Source organism: Hemitrygon akajei, chromosome 10 (genome assembly GCF_048418815.1).
Source record: "Hemitrygon akajei chromosome 10, sHemAka1.3, whole genome shotgun sequence".
NCBI classification, from domain to species: Eukaryota; Metazoa; Chordata; class Chondrichthyes; order Myliobatiformes; family Dasyatidae; genus Hemitrygon; species Hemitrygon akajei.
In genome coordinates this window covers 58198396-58218415 of record NC_133133.1, presented here as the reverse complement: position 1 = coordinate 58218415, position 20020 = coordinate 58198396, and the positions used below count along the sequence as shown (strand labels likewise).

General features: G+C 38.9%; 1 protein-coding gene across 5 annotated transcripts in view; it reads right to left on the bottom strand.

Moving 5' to 3' along the window:
• dacha (dachshund a) overlaps positions 1 to 20020 on the bottom strand; it is a 376942-nt gene that overhangs the window by 147705 nt on the left and 209217 nt on the right. For 4 of the 5 annotated variants that reach the window (XM_073058389.1, XM_073058390.1, XM_073058391.1 and 1 more), the window contains exon 3: positions 15017 to 15148. The exons of the other annotated variant lie outside the window; for it this stretch is intronic. In XM_073058389.1, coding sequence (XP_072914490.1) covers positions 15017 to 15148 — 132 coding nt within the window. The remainder of the gene's footprint in view (positions 1 to 15016; positions 15149 to 20020) is intronic. 5 annotated transcript variants of the gene reach the window in all.

The following is a 20020-nucleotide window of genomic DNA, read 5'->3' as shown; positions in this document are numbered from 1 at the left end:
GGTCATTAAACAAAATACATTTGCATCAGCAAGAGTGGAAATGGAGACTAAAATCACAGAGCTTCAGCCATGAACCTGCATACAGTTTTCTTTCCTTGCTATCTCAGCAATTCCTCCTTGACCTCCTTTTTGATCTTGTGTTACCTTAAGTCTTTGGGTTATAAAGCACCATAACGGCAGAATATTAAAACTGGAACAGTTTCTGTTGAATGTGGAACAGCAGAAATTTGACCTGGTATAAGATGACACTCTTTATAAATGAGTTCTTGGTGCATTAGTGTAGTAAATACTTTCCCATTTATTCCTCATCAATAAAATACAAACAGAATATACACAAGATTAATTTAAACACTAATAAATAGGACTTGGCTACTTTTGTTTTACCACTTTACTGCATTCTGAGTGGTATCATCGTGTAATTTGATTCTTTAACTTTGAAATTGTGCTATGCAATAATCAACATACAAATATTTAATGTGATGGTAAGCCAACATATCACACACCTGTATACTAATATTTGCAGCATGCAATGGTAGAACCTTTACTATAATTCTGTTTATATATTTTTAAAATCCTTTTGCCTTCAAGAGGAAGTCTGTTTAATAAAATATTCTTTCTGGAGTGAGTGGAGCTCTAAGGATTATTTTTAGGTTACTTTGAGGGATCCAATGTAGGATAAACAAAATGAAGTTGTTTTTTGTTTTTGTGATACAGGTACATGGTATGGGAGCAACAATGCTTTTCATGAGTACATTATATATAATTTATGCATACAGTATACTGTGTCCGAAAGGAAATTAGAAATGTGGTTTGAATCACACTATATTTTTGCCAATGATCTGAGCTGACAGTTTTGTAAAAATATTCAGTTCTGGCTCAAACGAAAGAATTAAACATATACAGGTTAATTGGAACAAAGATATTATTTAAAAGGAAATCACTTTCTTTTTTTGTGATCAGCATCAATTTGGGTATTTGGTAGAATAATGTGTGGGAAGCAGTTTAAAACTAACGCAAGAATCAAAGTATCAATATTATGCAGTTAAAATAAAGAAAACACGGGCCACGTCAGAAACTAGTAAGTGATTTGTTTCAGGTGCATATTTTAAAAGGTTCTGCTATGAAATGCAACCCAGGCATTATCACTGGCATCCTAATCTGCATCCACCCTTCCTTGCTGGCTCTGCAATCATGGTTCCTGGTTTGTTGAATAATACATGCAAGTCTTTTAAAATGTCAACCTTTAGTCCCAACCTCACTGCAAAAGCCTCAGTGATTTTGATTTTCCTTGACAAGATTCCATTACAATTGACTGCCGGCAAGCAAACCTGTAGATCAGGAGCTACTGTATTTTTTTTTCACCTTCATCTTGGCTTTCTGCTTTTCCAGAGCTATGCACTCAGTTTTCTCCAGACGATTATATTGTGAAGTACTCTTAACTTTAGCAGGAGATTGATTAGTCAGAGGACATACAGCTCTTCTGCCATTGGTCGCATTTAGGGACATAAGCCAGTTCATTCTGCATGGCTCTGTAACAGTAAAGGACTGGAGAAGGATTTTTCATAAATCTTATGAAATGGTGCCATGCTCACAGGTGGCATTGTCAGGCAAGGCCAGTGACGCTGAGGAAACCAGCTTAGGACCCAACATTAGCTGCTGAAACAGTTCAATGTAAAATCAGGTTTTAGAGGTTAATAAACACAAAATAGCAGAAATAAACTGTGGCTGTATGTTTAAAAGAAATGATAGAATTATGTTTGTCGTCTTCTTCAAGGTAGTCCTTTGGGATTGAGAATGACCCGCTTCCATTCTGGTGACGAATGAGATCAATGTGGGAACTGCAGACTCTTCCACAGATGGGGCAGGAGTCGGTTGATTGAGTGGGTGGGTACTTTAGTGGTCTGCGAAGTGATGCACCCTCTTCAGTCTTCTGCATGGTATCAAAATTTAGCGTAAACAGTAATTGCTTCTTCTTCACTCCCAAGTCCATGTTATCCAGGACTTCATGATCAAAGAGCAATATTGTGCACACAAAGGAGATTCAGAGAGGAACTTGCTCCTGCAGATGTTGAATGCAAGGTTTATTATCACATTTGCTTCAAAGGTTCGAAGGTTCATTTATTATCAAAGTATGTATGCAGTCTACAACATTGAGATTCTTCTTCTGCAGATAGCCATGTAACCAAGAAATTCCATGGAAGCCAGTTCTGAAAGAAACAGCAAACCCACCCCCCCCACACAAAAATAAAGCACGGCAACACGACCATCAACCCCCCCCCCCCAACAAAACACAAGAAGAACATTAGCCCCCACCCCCCTCCTCCTGCACAAAACACAGCAAGATGATCGATGAACATGTAAATGATAGCTCAGAGCTTAGCCTCCATAGTGCACACATCCAAGTGCAACCCATGCACTGCAGCTCAGCTGATGAGCTTGGACTGCTCTTGGCTTAACAGTACAGTCACCACTTCCCATTAGTTGTAAAGACGAGGTTCACTGTACCAGAAAGGTTGTTGGAGCACGGTACAAGTTGGAAATATCAGTAGAAGTATCAGAGCAAAGAGGCAGCACCTGCTGCTGCATTCCATGATCTTGCAATATCATAAAGAGCTTTATGGAAACAAGAGTATCATACCTGCAAGTTCCCTCCTAGCCACACACTATCCCAACAATGTTGTTTGCTAACAGAACTGAATCTACAACTTCAAGCTCCAGAGTCAACCAAAGCAAGAATGCCTTCACCTTCAGTTGAAGAAAACAGCTCACCACCACATTCCCAGGGGCAATAATGAATTGCCAGTAAATGTTGACTGCACCTATATCCCAAAAGATGGATTTTAAAATAAATAGTATTTTTAATATTGCATGACAGTCAGAAAATATATTATTTTTAAAATCCAACTGTCATGTGCAAAGTACTAGTAGATTGTTTTGTGAACATGGAAGGATTTACAGAGGGCAAGAATCTAAATTTATCAAACAGCCTTTGAAGATGATGTGAGGTGAAATGGTCTGAGACTAAGATTTAATGCAGTGACTTCTGTAGGAAGTCCTTATTTCCAAACTTCCATAAACTGCAAGATCAGATAATCAACTCAGCAAAATAATTTTCATATTATGATCCGGATTCAACAGATAACATTCAAATCAACAAATTGTTGTCCTTTATAATTATTAACCATGTTATTTTAGTAATAACAATAAATCTAGTATATCCATACCAGCATTGTATCAATATGAATTAACATTCTGACTTTGTTAAATTCATGACTTTCAAACTTTACTGAGCTATTAGTTTAGAATTTCTAGTTCTTGGGAGGATGAGAGATAATTTTTATATCAAGTTATTTGTTGATATGAGGGAATCTATTTAGAAGCTGACTTAATGAACACTGACAGCAACTCAGTTATGCAATTGCTTAAGCTGCTGCCTCACACTCCGGAGATTCGGGTCCAGTCCTGTCTGTTTGGAGTTTGCCAGTTCTCATTATGAATGCATGGATTTCCTCTGAGCGCTCTGGTTACCTTCCACATTCCAAGGACATTGCAAACTGCCCCTGGTGTGGGAGGATGGTAGAATTTGGTGTGAATTGGTGGTAGGAGAATAGGTTGCAGGGAAATTTAGTGGGCAATGTAAGTGTTCAGAAAGCCAGCATAGACTTGATGGGGGCCAAATAGTCCCCTCCTATGTCATTAGGAAATATAGATATCCCAGAACTAACATAGTAGAAAATGGATCACTTGTCACTATTAAAAATATAATTCAAAATAAACAAAAAGTCCCTAAAAATAAAAGGCCTTTGAAATATTTTCAGAATTTATTAAATGAAGATGGAGATAATTGCAGAGGAATAAAGGATGAGAGAAAAATTAGCAAGACAATAAAAAGTAAAACTATTGTAAAAACTATTACAGGTTAGTTAAAAAGAAAGAAGATTATCAATTATTAAATGAAAAGAAATCAGAATTACAATGAAGGCAAGAAAATAATAGAAAGCAAAATAAAATGTCTTGGAATAGAATCAGTTAAATAATCCAGTGACATTGAGGGTATCATGTTAGTAAAAACCAGTCTTGGAGAAATTAATGAGACTACAAGCCAATAAAATGCATGGAGCTAATGCTCTACATTCTTACATACTAAGGAGATGACAGATTTGACAGTGGATGCATTGGTTTAATCTTGTGGTGTGTCCTAGATTCTGGAATGTTCCTGGAAGATTGGAAGTTGGCAAATTTAGCTGTGGTCGAGTACATTTCAGAAAACAGAATAAAATAAAATGGAACCATAGGCCACTTACAGAAAAAAAATTATGATCTATTATTTGCAGCATGACAAAAAGCCTTATTTAGCATAGTCAATGTGGATTAATAAAAGGAAAATTATTTGCAAATGTATTAAGAATGCTTTTAAGAATTTAACTAACAAAGTAAATTAGATCCATTTATAAGAAATTATAATGAGGAAGAAGGGCATTAACAGTAGAAGGCAAAATACAAATACTTAGAAACAGAGGTAATCAAATGATCCAGTAGCATTGATTAATCTAAATATATTAGCACCAGTAATGAAAAAGTACAGGAGAAATTAATAGATTTTCAAAGAAAAACCTGATCAGGTTATTAAACAAAATTCTGAGTCTGGGGAATTACTCTTTTTAACTGCACTGAGACAAAAAGTAAAGTCAGAACAATTGCGACACATTTATGTTGACAGGTTGTAAATGGTGTGATACTGTAAGGGTTGCTGTTTTGGACTGAACTATTACAACACATATAAATTACTTAGGTGATGGGACTGAGTGCATTGTAATCAAGCTTCTGTACAAAGCTATATGGGAAAACAAGCTGTAATAAGATTTTAAATAAACTACAAAAGGATAAAGGCCTGTTGTGTGAATGGATAAAAAAAGTAGGCAAATGGAATACAGTGGATTCGGGTTAATTGAGTCAAATTGGGACCAATACACTTTGACCAAATTAAGTGGCTGCCCAATTAGCCAAAGTTTCATGGAAATCATTGAAATGGTATAAAAAAGACAAACTGCTGCTTAACTGAGTAAGAAGTTATGTATGTAAATGAAATACAAAACAAATTAGAACACTACCAATGCTACTCTGGTACTATAAAACTGTATTAGTTCCTAATAGTTATCAACAAAGAAATTGATCCAGTATACGCTGCATGTTTTTTCGACTGACTGTAAATGAACAAAATCAGTGCGGCCACCTAGTGCAGTAATGGACTGCCTTTAATGACTGCATCCTCCAAATCTTTTTCTCATTGTAACATACAAGATAATTGTCAATACCTTCAAATTCTTTGTAGTTCCTAACTTGCTGAAGTAGTGAATCATTTTATTTTCACTCCCAACTATTTCTGGCATAAACCTTAATGCTCGAAACCACTGTGAGCAAAACATTTCTAAATTGTCTTACTGCTCATTTCTCACCATCAGTGACAAAAATAACTACTTAAAAAAAAACACAAACACACGCAACTGATGCTATTTAAAAACTGCTCTAAGCAACTGCTCTCAGGATGAGGCCTTTCATTCTAGGACAAAGGAGATGTCTTCCTTTTTTAAAGAAAGGTTCTTCCCTTTGTCCACTATCAACTCTGCCCTCCATCGCGTCTCCCGTATTTCACACACCTCTGCCCTCACCCCATCCCCCCGCCAGCCCACCAGGGATAGAGTCCCCCTGGTCCTCACCTATCACCCTATCAGCCTACAGATCCAATGTATAATCCTCCATAACTTCCACCACCTCCTACATGATCCCACCACCAACTACATCTTCCCCTCCCCCTCACTCTCGGCTTTCCGCAGGGTTCGCTCCCTACGCGACTCCCTTGTCCGTTCATCCCTCCGGGCACTCGTCCCTGCAAACGGAAGAAATGCTACACCTGCCCCCACACTTCTTCCCTCACCACCATCCCAGGCCCCAGACAGTCCTTTCAGGTGAGGCACCACTTCACCTGTGAGTCTACTGGGGTGATATACTGTATCCGGTGCTCCCGATGTGGCCATTTATACATTGGGGAGACCCGCCGCAGACTGGGAGACCGTTTCGCCGAACACCGGCGCTCGGTCCGCCAGCAGTGGTGGGATCTCCCTGTGGCCACACACTTCAATTCCACAGACCACTCCCACTCCGACATGTCTGTCCATGGCCTCCTCTACCATCAAGATGAGGCCACACGCAGGTCGATGGAGCAATACCTTATCTCCCGCCTAGGTAGCCTCCTTCCTGCCGGCATGAACATCCAACTCACTGACTTCTGTTGATACCCCTGACCCCCCCCCTTACCCCCATCCCTATCTATTATTTTAGTCTGGTTCTCTTTCTCTTTTTTCCCCCCTCACTATAATCTCCCCCCAGCCCTACCTTTCTTTCTCATGTATTTCCCATAATTCTCCACCTTCCCCCTAGCCCATTTCCCTCCAGCCTATCACTTCCTAGCTCTCTACTTTATCCCTCCCACCACTTCTTATCTCCCCTCGACCATCCCATGTTACTTCACTCCTGATGAAGGGTTTTGGCCCGAAACGTCGTCACTACCTCCTCCCACAGATGCTGTCTGGCCTGCTGAGTTCTGCCAGCATTTTGTGTTTAAACTTGCTAAGTTGTATTTGGTGAGACCATACTTTGAGATCTGTGAACTTCTTACCCAAGGAATAATTTGCATTTGAGGGAGTGTTATAGACAATAGGTGCAGGAGTAGGCCATTCGGTCCTTCGAGCCAGCACCACCATTCAATGTGATCATGGCTGATCATCCACAATCAGTTCCCCGTTACTGCCTTCTCCTCATATCCCTTGAATCAGCTATCTTTAAGAGATCTATCCAACTCTTTCTTGAAAGCATCCAGAGAATTGGCCTCTACTGCCTTCTGAGGCAGAGCATTCCATAGATCCACAACTCTCTGGGTGAAAAAGTTTTTCCTCAACTCCGTTCTAAATGGCCTACCCCTTATTCTCAAACTGTGGTCTCTGGTTCTGAACTCCCCCAACATCGGGAGCATGTTTCCTGCCTCTAGCGTGTCCAATCCCTTAATAATCATATATGTTTCAATCAGATCCCCTCTCATCCTTCTAAATTCCAGTGTATACAAGCCCAGTCGCTCCAATCTTTCAACATATGACAGTCATATGTTGACAGCCATCCCAGGAATTAACCTCGTGAACTTACACTGCACTCCCTCAATAGCAAGAATGTCCTTCCTCAAATTTGGAGACCAAAACTGAACACAATACTCCAGGTGTGGTCTCACCAGGGCCCTGTACAATTGCAGAAGGACCTCTTTGCTCCTATACTCAACTCCCCTTGTTATGAAGGCCATTAGCTTTCTTCACTGCCTGCTGTACCTGCATGCTTACTGTCAGTGACTGATGAACAATGACACCTAGGCCTTGTTGTACTTCCCCTTTTCCTAACTTGACACCACTCAGATAGTAATCTGCCTTCCTGTTCTTGCCACCAAAGTGGATAACCTCACAGTTATCCACATTAAACTGCATCTGCCCACTCACCCAACCTGTCCAAGTCACCCTGCATTCTCCTCACATCCTCCTCATATTTCACACTGCCACCCAGCTTTGTGTCATCTGCAAAATTGCTAATGTTACTTTTAATCCCTTCATCTAAATCATTAATGTATATTGTAAATAGCTGCAGTCCTAGCACCGAGCCTTGCGGTACCCCACTAGTCACTGCCTGCCATTCTGAAAAGGACCCGTTAATCCCTACTCTGTTTCCTGTCTGCCAACCAATTTTCTAACCATGTTAGTACCCTACCCCCAATACCATGTGCTCTAACTTTGCCCACTAATCTCCTATGTGGGACCTTATCAAAGGCTTTCTGAAAGTCCAGGTACACTACATCCACTGACTCTCCCTTGTCCAATTTCATAGTTACATCCTCAAAAAATTCCAGAAGAGTAGTCAAGCATGATTTCCCCTTCGTAAATCCATGCTGACTTGGACCAATCCTGTTACTGCTATCCAAATGTGCTACTATTTCATCTTTTATAATTGACTCCAGCATCTTCCCCACCACTGATGTCAAGCTAACTGGTCTATAATTCCCTGTTTTCTCTCTCCCTTCTTTCTTTAAAATGGTTTATGAGGGCTCACTGCAGGCTTCTAGCGTGACTAGATTACCACAGAATTGAGAGGATGTAACACTTAAGATGATCTCAATAAGACATTCAGGAAAAGAGTAAAGTAATTTAGGACTGCAAAATATATTCTCTGAAGTGATTGTGAATTCCCTTATTTTATGATTAGGCAAAATAATTAACATAATTTGGAAATGTGAGTGCCTCAAAAGATCCGAATGATGTTTGAGTTGCCTGATGAAGGAGGATGGAATATGTTGCAGTCAAATCCAAACCAACACAAGTAGTCTCTTTAAAGATTCCTTCACTTCTTCATCAAATTCAGCAACTTATAGAAAGGGAAACATTGAGATTGTATCAGAAAAGATATTTTCAAAAGGAACGGCCCTCTAAACATTATACTTCAGATGTGTGGATCCTGTTCTAGTAATTCATGAAGTTACTACCCAGAACTGATGAGATCTGTGTCTGCTTTATTCAATCAATCAGAGCACTGATTTTATTCATCCCCGTACAATGTAACTGCATTCTCAATGGATTAACCTGGCTGTGGATTTACCATCTGACTGACGCACAGCTCGTTCTTAGTCACTGATTGTGCCCTTTGAGTGCCTGAGAACTTATATTAATTTGGTACTATTAACTTGTTAATACTACCCAACTAGCAGAAAGTCAAACCATCAGTATACACACCACGTTAATGCATTTTAAAAATGGGAGGCATGCTCTTCACCTATCTATTCAACTCTATATTTTGACTTCATATTTATGTACTCTTTAAATATAATAAAATACTTTTACTGCAAGTTCAAAGCTTTACAAGTTTTAGTTTTTTTTTCCACAATAAAATGAATGATAACGAAGCTACTTTGAACATCCTACAAATGGCAAAAATCCTCTATTCTGTGCTGCAGGAAATAATTTTGGACTGTTAATGCGATTTGCTTCCTGTATAGAAGCTGCAAGGTGACAATGAGATGTAAAACTTACACAAATATCTAGCTCTGCTTATGTAGCAAGTGGCAGAATCAATCAGCTAAAAGCTCTGTGTAAACTTGCACCAGTCTTAATCTTTCGTGGATTACAAAACACAGGCAGCAATAAATCGCAAAGCAATTTACTAAAACAATAAAGCATGGTATTTCAAATTTGGAGCACAGCAGAATAGTAACAGCCTGTTGGTCATGAGGGAATGGTGATGCAGAGTCATGTAGAAACCATTAAATAAAGGCTAAGCCCACTGACAGATAAAGTAAAAATTGCTCAAGTCTGAATCCCCTGACTATTTAAACTGACCGTTCAATGAGTTGTATTGTCTCACAAAGGACTATAATCCAGAACTGATGATGTAATTTGCCAAACAGTAGTACTCAGAACATTTATTTATATGAATTTATGTCAGCTTTGAAGTTGCATTTCATTAATCTGTGCACTACTTGAAGCCAAAAAGTTTTTAAAAAAAGGAAGAATATTTGATTTCATCATTCGTAATGTTGATTTGAAGACCTTGTAGATTTGGTCGATGGAAAAATAATGTTAATCCAACATAACTGGAAGAAGGTTTATTGATGTGATATTACTTAAATATTAATTTTAATTCAATCTTAGTAACTAGGAAAGCCAATCAGAAGTATGTAAATAAGTATTAATTCTAATGTTACTAAATCAAGCATTTGGGTCTCTAGAATTTCAAACATACTGTGTCCCAATCAGAGAATAACCCAGGAGGTATTTCTGGAGCATAAAGATACATATAACATCCATGTTCCAGCAGTTTGTGGGATGGGAAAGATGAGAGCATTTTCAACAATTATTTGAGCCTCTTCCAATTGACTCACTCACATTCATTCAAATCATTTTGTCCTCTTAAACCCTTCTCAACTGCAAAGGAATATTCTAAATAAATTGCTGGAAAAGGAGGGTGTGTACAAGTGTGAAGATATAACACAAGATGCTGAACAAACACAGTGGGTGAAGAGAGAAACAGAATTAATATTTTTGGTCAACAACTCTCTTTAGTACTCAGAAATGTTACAGATAAAATTAATAATAAGTTGCAGAGAAAGTGGGGAAGAGAGTACAGAACAAAATGCAGGGTCTGTGATGGGCTAGTGAGGAGGATTATTGAATAGTGCAAGTGAGAATGGATCTCCAAATTCTAGGATTCAGTAATACCTTTCTTCACTCTTTCGGTAACATAAGGTTCTATTCATCTCCTCCACTTTGTATCTCCCTTTACATTAGCATTTCTGTAACACCACCATCATCTTTGTCAATCTCTCCTGTTTTCTAACCTAGCACAGACTCTTCTCCCTCCTTTTCTCTACAACATAAAACTTGCTTTCTCTCTAACTCCTTCCAGTTTTGAAAGGTTAAAGGCTCAGAATATTAATTCTACTTCTCCTTTAACAGGCTTTAACAGCATTTCTATTTCTTTCAGATTTCCAGTACTAGTAGTATTTTCTTGTTGCATAATACAATTACAGATGCGTGTTTGTGAAAACATTTCCCTGTGGCAATATGACAGAACTATTACTGATGTGATTCTGTTTCCATTTTTCAAAACGTTGGAATATGACTACAGGTAAAGATAGATTTAGAATCTGTAACTATACAGTGAAAGCACGCAAGCTGGAACCACACATTACTGATGGAAGGCAGATATTTTGTCCTGCCAAATTGGAGCACACACATGGTTCAAACACTAAATCAATAGCAATTATTTAGAATGTGCCTTTCAAATAACCGCACAGTAGTTTACATAAATGTATCATTTTAACAACATTAATACAAACAGAGTTGCTTCCATGAAAATAATCATCATGAGTCACTTATCAACTGATAACTACCACATGCTGTTGCATCTCCATACCAGCCATTGATGATACAGCACAAGACTATTATTCCCACTGATAGGAGCTGTATGAAAATCTGATATAAAGCATCACCTTTATTCAATATAAATTTCTTCAGTAGCCATCACCATCTTCCTCTGTCCACGTTCTGATTTCACTCCTCCTGTGCTTTATTCGGTGCTCCAGATCCAATCCCAGCTCCCTAAAACATCTACTTCCCACATCATTACTTTGCCTACACTGCTTCAGTTCATTCCCAGAGATCCTGTCACTCTCTCCTACTACTCCAATCTGCAGCCTGTATGGACTTTGTTTTCAGCTTTCTTGTTTTCTTTTGAACATCAGATTTTCTCAAGGGCCTATTGTCTCCACTCTCAGGCTCCTTGCTCTGTTCAACAGTCTTGAGCTAAGTGCCAATAATATAATCCTGTAGCTTGTTTTCAGCAAAAGGCAAACTTCCAAAATCCTTAAATACCATGCTATTATAGATATAAGAACATTGCTATTTTAAACTTTACAAATGTAACCTATGCAAATATTTTAAGTAATGTTTTGGAATACAATGGATTCCGATTTGTTGGGACACATCATTTTGGCCTAATTAAGCAGCTGCCGCAATTAGCTACAGTTTCATGGAAATAGTTTGAAAAAGACAAACTACCATTTCACTGAGTAACAAATTATACATTTAAATGAAATTCGGAACAAATGAGAACACTACCAATGGTACTACAGTAATATAAAATTGTGTATTAGTTCCTAACAGTTATCGACAGAAAAATTCATACAGTGTACACTGGCCTTGTTCTTTTGATTGACTGTAAATGAACAAAACCAGCGCAGACATCTAGTGTAGATAATGGACTGCCTTCAATCTCCTCCTGTATGAAGCAGTGTCAAAAATCACTGCTTTTTAATTTGGCGTCGACTGGGCCTATTAAAAAACGTAACGAGGGTATGCAACTGACACTGTACAAAAACTGTTTGCTCTAAGCATGGTGTGGTGTCTAATGGCCACACAATTGCACATGACTAACAAGTTAAAAACTGTTCGGAGACAGTCTCCTGTCCCAATTAAGCAGCATGGTTTCCCAAGCAAATAAAAGAAATCTTGGCTATTTTTTGTCAATTAGTTTTTATTCTTTAAATGTTGAACCAAATAAGTGACTGCCTCGATTAACCAGTGTCACAATTAACTGACATCCACTGTATTTTCATTTCAATTGCAGAACCACTTGCTGATTATTTGAGTTGCCAGTACTTTTATTTCCAGAGGTATGAGTCCAGTTTGTGGTAATTACCACAGGTTTATTGCAAAGGATTCTGAACGAATCATTATCATTCTAAGCATTCTTTACATATTTTCTTATAAATAATGTGCACACTGTGAAAGCACAGACTTAAAAACAAAGCAGTCTATTGACTGAGTTAATATAATACTTCCTCGTTGTTGTTTACTTACAATGTTAGCATGGATACACTACAGCTAAAGCTGGTAAATTAGATGAGGTGTATTATTTTGCAACCAAACACCTAAATATTTATAGTATATAAACACACTAAATATCAAAGAGTTTTCTGAAGTGGGCAATCTGAATTCTCTTTCTTCACACTTCAGCTCTGATTATTTTTTTTAAAGAATTGTTGTGTCACACAGCTTAGAAACAAGCTGACCACAATGCCTATCTATGGTAATGCTATTTTCCTGCATTTGGCCCATTCCCCGAACTTGTGTGTATACCTAAACAAAAGTCTTCAAACTCTGTGATTTCACTTGCCTCTACCACCTCCTCCAGCAGCGAGTCCGCTGTACCACTACATTCCGTGTGAAAAAGTACATGTCCCCTCTCACCTTAAACCTATATCCTCTAGTTTTAGACTTCCCTGTCCTTAGGAAGAGACTAAATATCTATCCTATCTTTGTCCATATTGTATAAACCTTTATAAAGTCCTGCATTGTAACGAAAATGCTTCATTCCAGATATGACCCTGGTGAATCTCCTCTGCACTTTCTAGCGCGACCACATCCTTATCACACAATGGTGACCAGAGTGACACACCAATGTTCCAAGAGTGCCCTGACCAATGTTTTGCGCAGCTGCAACATGACATCCAAGCTCTTACAACTCAGTATGTTGGATACAGGGGTGATGACCAAAGCATTAAATGGCTGGAGTCGCTTAGCACTTTAGTGAAGGGTGTTTATTTAGATGCATCTGAAATCAAACTGAATAAAATTAGTGAAAATAATGAAAAGAAAAATGCCAATATTGACAAAATGATACCTACAAAAAAAACCACAATAATAGTTCCAAACTTACTCTGGTCTAATGTGAACTCCGAGCAGCCCTTATCTCTCTCTCTTACTGAGGGCAAAGAGCTCTTTTTTTAGGCATTAAGACATACCACCTTTAATCACCAACAACGTATACTTAAGACTACACATGAATTAGAATATGATGCACTCCATAATGTAGTTACAATCATATAAGAAAATAAATATCCATCTTAATTAAAGTATCCACATTTACACATCCCATTACTAAATAAATGGAATATTCCACCGTGCACGGCAGTAAAGGAACAATAATGCCAATCGGAGCACATCAGCTAGGTTTAGAATTGATCTAAACTTTGGTGTCTGACTCTGAATGTATGTAGCAATGTAGAGCGAAAACAGTGGGTTAACTATAAAAATATACCGGGGAAGACATCGAAGTGTGTACACTTGGCACAAAGGCAGCAGAATGACAAGGTAATGTTTGCGTGCAAGTGAATGTGCATGTGTAAGGAGTGTGTTTACAAAGTACTTTCCATCACACGATACTCCTGCCGATGAAAAAAAGCAAGCTACACATTATCCTTTAATACCCTCTCCACCTGCATTGCTATTTTCGGGGAGCTAAGAAATTGTAGCCCTTGGTCCATCTGAACTTCAGTGATTTTAAATGTCCATACCATTTAGCATACATGCTAAGCCAATATTCGATGATCCAAGTTCAATTACCTCAATCTTCTCTGAATTAAGTTCCATCACCCATCATACCACCCAACTTTTCAGCTGAACTATGTCATTCTATTACCACCCACACCATCTACAACTTCACTTTTCACTTACCTTGAGTAATCGTCAAAGTTACCTATCCGACCCCAGTATGTATGTGTGTATACACACACGCACACACACGACAAACAATAATTTCCAGCCTTTATTCCTGCTGTACCACAGCACACTGACTTCCAAACAACAACCAATGACTAATCTCTACTTTCACCAACTTAAAACATCTTGGGTCTCATGTACCCTATCATTCTGGGCCAGCATACCAAATGCTGAATGTGTGAGTTGTTTAAAACAGGGTGAGGACAACAAACTATTTAGGACCTTGCTGAACCTCAGAAAGAATATTAGCTAACTTCCTTATCTAATGAAATTTGCAGAGAATGAAGGGCGAGCTTCAATCTACCAGAGAAAGAAAATAAGATGGGAAATGTAAATTTACAGAAAATGGATCTAAAATTTAATTAACTTCTAAGAATAATTTGCTACATACAGGAATGAGACTTTTCTTTCTGGACTCTTGGATCAAATGTCAGATCTCAAAAATACTCCATTTATGTTTTCTTTGCACCATGATTAACACAAGCAGAATAACCTGAGAAACGGGTTTAATGATGGACTCCCACTTCTGTAGGGCTGAGAGTGAAGCAGTGCAAATCGCCAACAATGGTGACAATTCTTGACTGCCGCTGTTCTGGTTCTTTGCCACAAACCAATCAAGTCTTTCATTCTTATTATTTACATTGATTATCATGAACTCACTATTACTGCCCAGCAGATCCCAGGCCACAAACTTTGAGTGTGCATTTTGCAAAGTTATACAAACTTTTGAGGAAAAAATGTGATAGCAATTGTTAAGTAAAGTAATACTGTTGTAATTGTGTAAAATATCTGCAGAAAACTAACCATAACAAACTATTTCAAGATGATCTGTATCTTTTCGAGTAGTTTGTACTTACAGGCTGGTAACTCACCTGTGCTGGAATTCTGTTCTTCATTCTCTGACTCTGCACCATTTTGACTGCCGTTCCCATGAAGATTATTCATTGTGGCAAGTTTCAGTTTTTGTAACTTCATCGCTTCAGCCATGGCTGCTGCAGTTAGACCTAGTGAACAAAGATAACGTGTCATCGCTTCAAAGGGAATCATCAGGATATAAAATGGAAAACACAGTGCCTGTGCAAAACACCGCTGCAGTTGGAGGAGATGTCAGCTAAGATTCTGTCAAATTTCTGCAAATTAATGGTGGTAACTGCCTGGCTGCACACACCCTGATATGAAGGCTCCAATGCACAGAATCGCAGGAGGTTGCATGGGTAGTAGATGCAGTCAGCTCCATCACGGCAACCCTCTCCACCACCAAAGGCCTCTAGAGGTTGGCATCTATTGTTAAGGGCCCTCACCATTCAGGACATACCCTATTCTCATTACTATTTCCAGGGAGAGGTACAAGAGTCTGAAGACCTACACTCAATAACTCAAGAACACAGTTTTCCCCTCCAGCAACAGATTTCTGGGCAGTTGATGAACCAATGAACACTACCTCATTATTCCTTTTTTTAAATTAAAGATTCTATTTAGTATAGTTTTATGTCTTTACACTATACCGCTGCCTCTAAACCAGTGGTCCCCAACCACCGGGCCGCAAAGCATGTGCTACCGGGGCTGCGAGGAAACAATATGATTTGGCGATATGAAACAATATGAGTCAGCTGCACCTTTCCTCATTCCCTGTCATGCTCACTGTTGAATTTTAACGCAGGTGACGTCATTGCGCACGCAAAGTCATTACCCACTCGAGGTCATCAGTCGCCTAAATGCAATGATACCCTAGTGCCAGGGATCACTGGTTGGCCTCGGGTAACCGGCCGCCTTGCACGGCCAGTGAGAAATACCGTTGCTACTGGCCTGGAGCGCGGACAGATGGGTGCTGCCTCTAAACCTGTCTAGCACACCGAATGTACGTGGGGAACCTGGTGCTAAAATATTTGCAGACGACCTAATTCGGGCTCAGGGTTTCATAATAGCAGAGCAGCTATTTCGCTGTGATCTACTGAAAGTCATCCCTCAAGCCAAACTTTTGTTGGCTGATAGATCCTATCTACCTACAAGGGAGGTGGGTACACACCCTGTCACACTCCTCGCTCGGTCAGTCGCTCTCTCTGGACTGTAACCGCCGCGGCCCCGGTACGGGGACCTTCAGCCCTTACCTTGTCCTCTCAATGGTGTGTTGCAATGATTTTATACAAGGAAAAAGATCTAGACGTCACTTAAAATGTTATGTTGCTATTTACTTATAAGTGAGTTATAATTGACTTATCACTATATTCATGTGAGGAAAATATGGGCTGTGTGTTTAATATTAAATTTGTTAGATAAACCCATTTAGAAACGAAATTGAGTGTGTTAGCCATTTATAAGTGACTTATAGTTGACTTATCACCTATAATATAGGTCCTATATTCCAGTCGTGATTAACTCCCCCCGCCACCCCACCCCGTCGGCTGGTCCGCAAGAATATTGTCAATATTAAACCGGTCCGCGGTGCAAAACAGGTTGGTGACCCCTGCTCTAAGCAAGGGGAATTTCCTGTCATATAATAGTTATTGTAAACCTGATTCAGACTCTTGATTCAAATGATAAAAAAGGCATATCCACTTGTAAGTTAACAAGTAAATCTGCTATCTATGACACCAAAGCAAACATTATAGCAGCCGATTTTAAATTGAGAGGCAAGCATTTACATGCAGAAAAACTGGGCGTATTATTCAAAAGTTAGATTATAAGTCAAACTCGAAGTCTTTGAACATTCTGCACATTATTTCTAAAGTAGTGGACTCCAAAACAGAACCCCAATTACAAGTGCATTTCTCTGACACTTCCATTCACTCTTTCTCCTAAGACATGATTTAAATAATTTTCCTGATAATCAAAGACGGCAGTAATCTCTGTGTTAACTATCCTAACTGTGTTTTATAGGAGCACTATTGAGAGCTTCCTGACAAGTTGCATCTCCATCTGGTACGGGAGCGGTCGAGCATCGGACCAGACGTCCCTATGAAGGACTGAGAGAACAGCTGAGAGGATCATGAGGGTTTCCCTATCATCATCAGGGACATTTATCAGGAGTGCTGCGTACACAGGGCCCTGAGTATTATTCAGGATCCAACCCATCAATCCAACGTCCTCTTTGACTTTCTACCATCAGACAGGAGACTACGATGCATAAAAACAAGAACGGTCAGGATGAGAAACAGTTCCTTCCCACAGGCCGTTAGGCTTCTGAACTCCCTGCCACATCATATTCGAACTGTCACTGGTTAATCTGTTCGTACTTACAATATTTAATACTAATGCACTTCAGTTTGTTCTTTATGTGTAATTCATCTGTAGATTTTATCCTTACCTTCATAAGTTATCGGGTGTCATGTATACTGCCATGCTTCACAGCCTGGTTCAGAGAAACGTCTCGTTTCTATATACAGTACACTATTTGGTTATACACATTATATACATGCATATATTTAAATGACAATAAACTTCACTTGATTTGATATTATCTGAGTGAAAATAATGTGACCTGCCAAGCTGGTATCCAGTCTAAAGAATATCACTGGTGGTGCCCCTAAGTCACTGTGCAAAAGTCTCCGATATTATACTTACACTTACACACACACACAATAATATATATAGCTTGGGTGCCTAAGATTTTTGCACAGTTGTAGTAATTCTATGATTTCCACTGTACTACTGCTACAAAAAATAAACAAATTTCATGACATATGTGAATGATGATAAACCTGATTCTGATATGGGTCTCTACTGTGGACTGAGAGAGGGAAGGGGGAAGTGAGAGGGTATTCATAATTGGGAGAGGGGAGGGAACAAGCAGCACCAGAGAGACATTCTGTAATGATCAATAACCCAATTGTTTGGAATCAAGTGACCCTTGCACTTGCCCCTGTCATTCCTTCTCTGCCATGAATCCACATCACTCCCACAGCACTCCCCCCTTGCCAATCTCAACATTCATTGCACCTGCCACATTTACAAACTCACTCTCTGCTCCACATCAACAAATACAGTACTGTTAAAATTCTTCGGCACTCTCGCTATATATCTGTGCCTATGACTTTTGCAGAGCACTGTACAACTGCGATTTCTTAGGCAAGACTGAGTAACTGGAATTTGTTTCCTCCGAAAGTCTGTTTGAAGCAAACCTGAAAGTACATACACCCTCTTCATAACAAAATACTCAAGTATACCTCAACTCGAGAAAAGACATACTGAAGGTACAGTTAAATGGTCTCAGAATGTCAATGATCATTGAGTTGCATTGGATCATGTTGCAAGGAATCACTATAGAGTGTGACAAACAATATCAGGTCAGTTAGATAATATAAATATAATATAATATAATATAAACAATATCACAGATGTACTTCAATCAATTCACCAACTCACAATACAAGAATTTTGACACAACTTGAGAAAATGGTCAGGGACCACAGTCCATTCTGTTTTCAGATTAAAAATCATGACAGGTCATCAAAAGAGAACAAAGTGTTCAATTAAAATACAGTATTAAATTATGCATTGTACTTCTTATATGAACTGGAAAAAGGTTTAGCACTCCTAGGATCTGTCCTTCATGAGACAGTGAAACATTTGTCGTGACACAGAACCTATTGAAGCTCGTTGTTTCAATGCAAATGCCAAGTGTTTTGAGCAGGTTTCCAGGTACTTGCCTTCATTTCTTGCTGAACTTAAGTCTATTGGGAAATTGGAGCAGGAGCTACTTGTTGTATTTCATCCAGCTGTAGATATTCGACTTCACACACTTGGTAGTGCCATGCACTTGAGGCATAAAGCAGTCATAATTAATACACATTTCATCATGCTGAAAGTAGTGAATGGAGCATGATTTAACATTTCCCAACTTGGGCATTACATTTTTCTTTATAAATTTCTCCATGTCTGGCTGTTCTACAATAATAAAATTTTCACTGCAAGCAGTGATGAACCCGGATCAAATCATCTGTGCACTTGCATTCTGATAAAAAAAATCATCAATATGAAGCGTTAACTCTGTCTCTCTGCACAGAGACTGCCCAGTCTGCTGAGCATCTCCTGCATTTTCTGTGCATTGAGATTGTCAGGTCAGAGGTGCCTTAAACCACGGTCCAGTATCACTGCCCTGAATGAACTGGTGGTACCGTGGCACAAGTCCTGAATGCTCCTGTCCATGGCTTGCCATGGATGTAGAGTAGCACCTTCAGCTGGAGAACTGTGTGCCATTACCCCACTTCATTCTTTCCTTCATCTCTGTCAGGTAGCACGGCGTTCCAATGAATTGATAGGAGTGACTCTAGTTCTACAATGGGGCCCAACTATTCCATTGCCTCTCTCCCTCTCCACCCCTTTTCCTACACTCCTCTCCTCCCCGTACTCCCTCACCTCTGTGGCATTTTGGTGCTGATGTCATTTGGGAAAGCACAAGTTAGATGATAAAGCCTCTTTAAAAAACAAAATAATTTTTTTTAAATCAAGGGCTTCCCTGATATCTCAGGAACTGTCTTGGTAACCCTATCTTTTCACCTGCTCTGATATTTATATTCAATTACTCAATATTGTGGAATTAATTCTGTTAAATATTCAAAATTTGTCAGTTATTTTTGGATTTGATCATCCATATGCTACTAAATAGCCAATTTATTTCTTTCCACCTTAGTCTACTTAACCATTTTTTTGTTTGAATTAAACTTTTAAAAGAAAATACAGATGCACAGTGTAAACAAGTGACTAGCTTTCTAAAGCACATAGCTGAGAATCAACAAACAATTACTATGTAGTAATTTACTGTTATAATTCTAATGTGATATTTGTTTGTAAATCATAATATATTCAAAAACACTGTGCTGAAGGACACTAAAAGGTGTGTATTTGTAAGATAATGCAATATCTTTAGCACAGTGCCA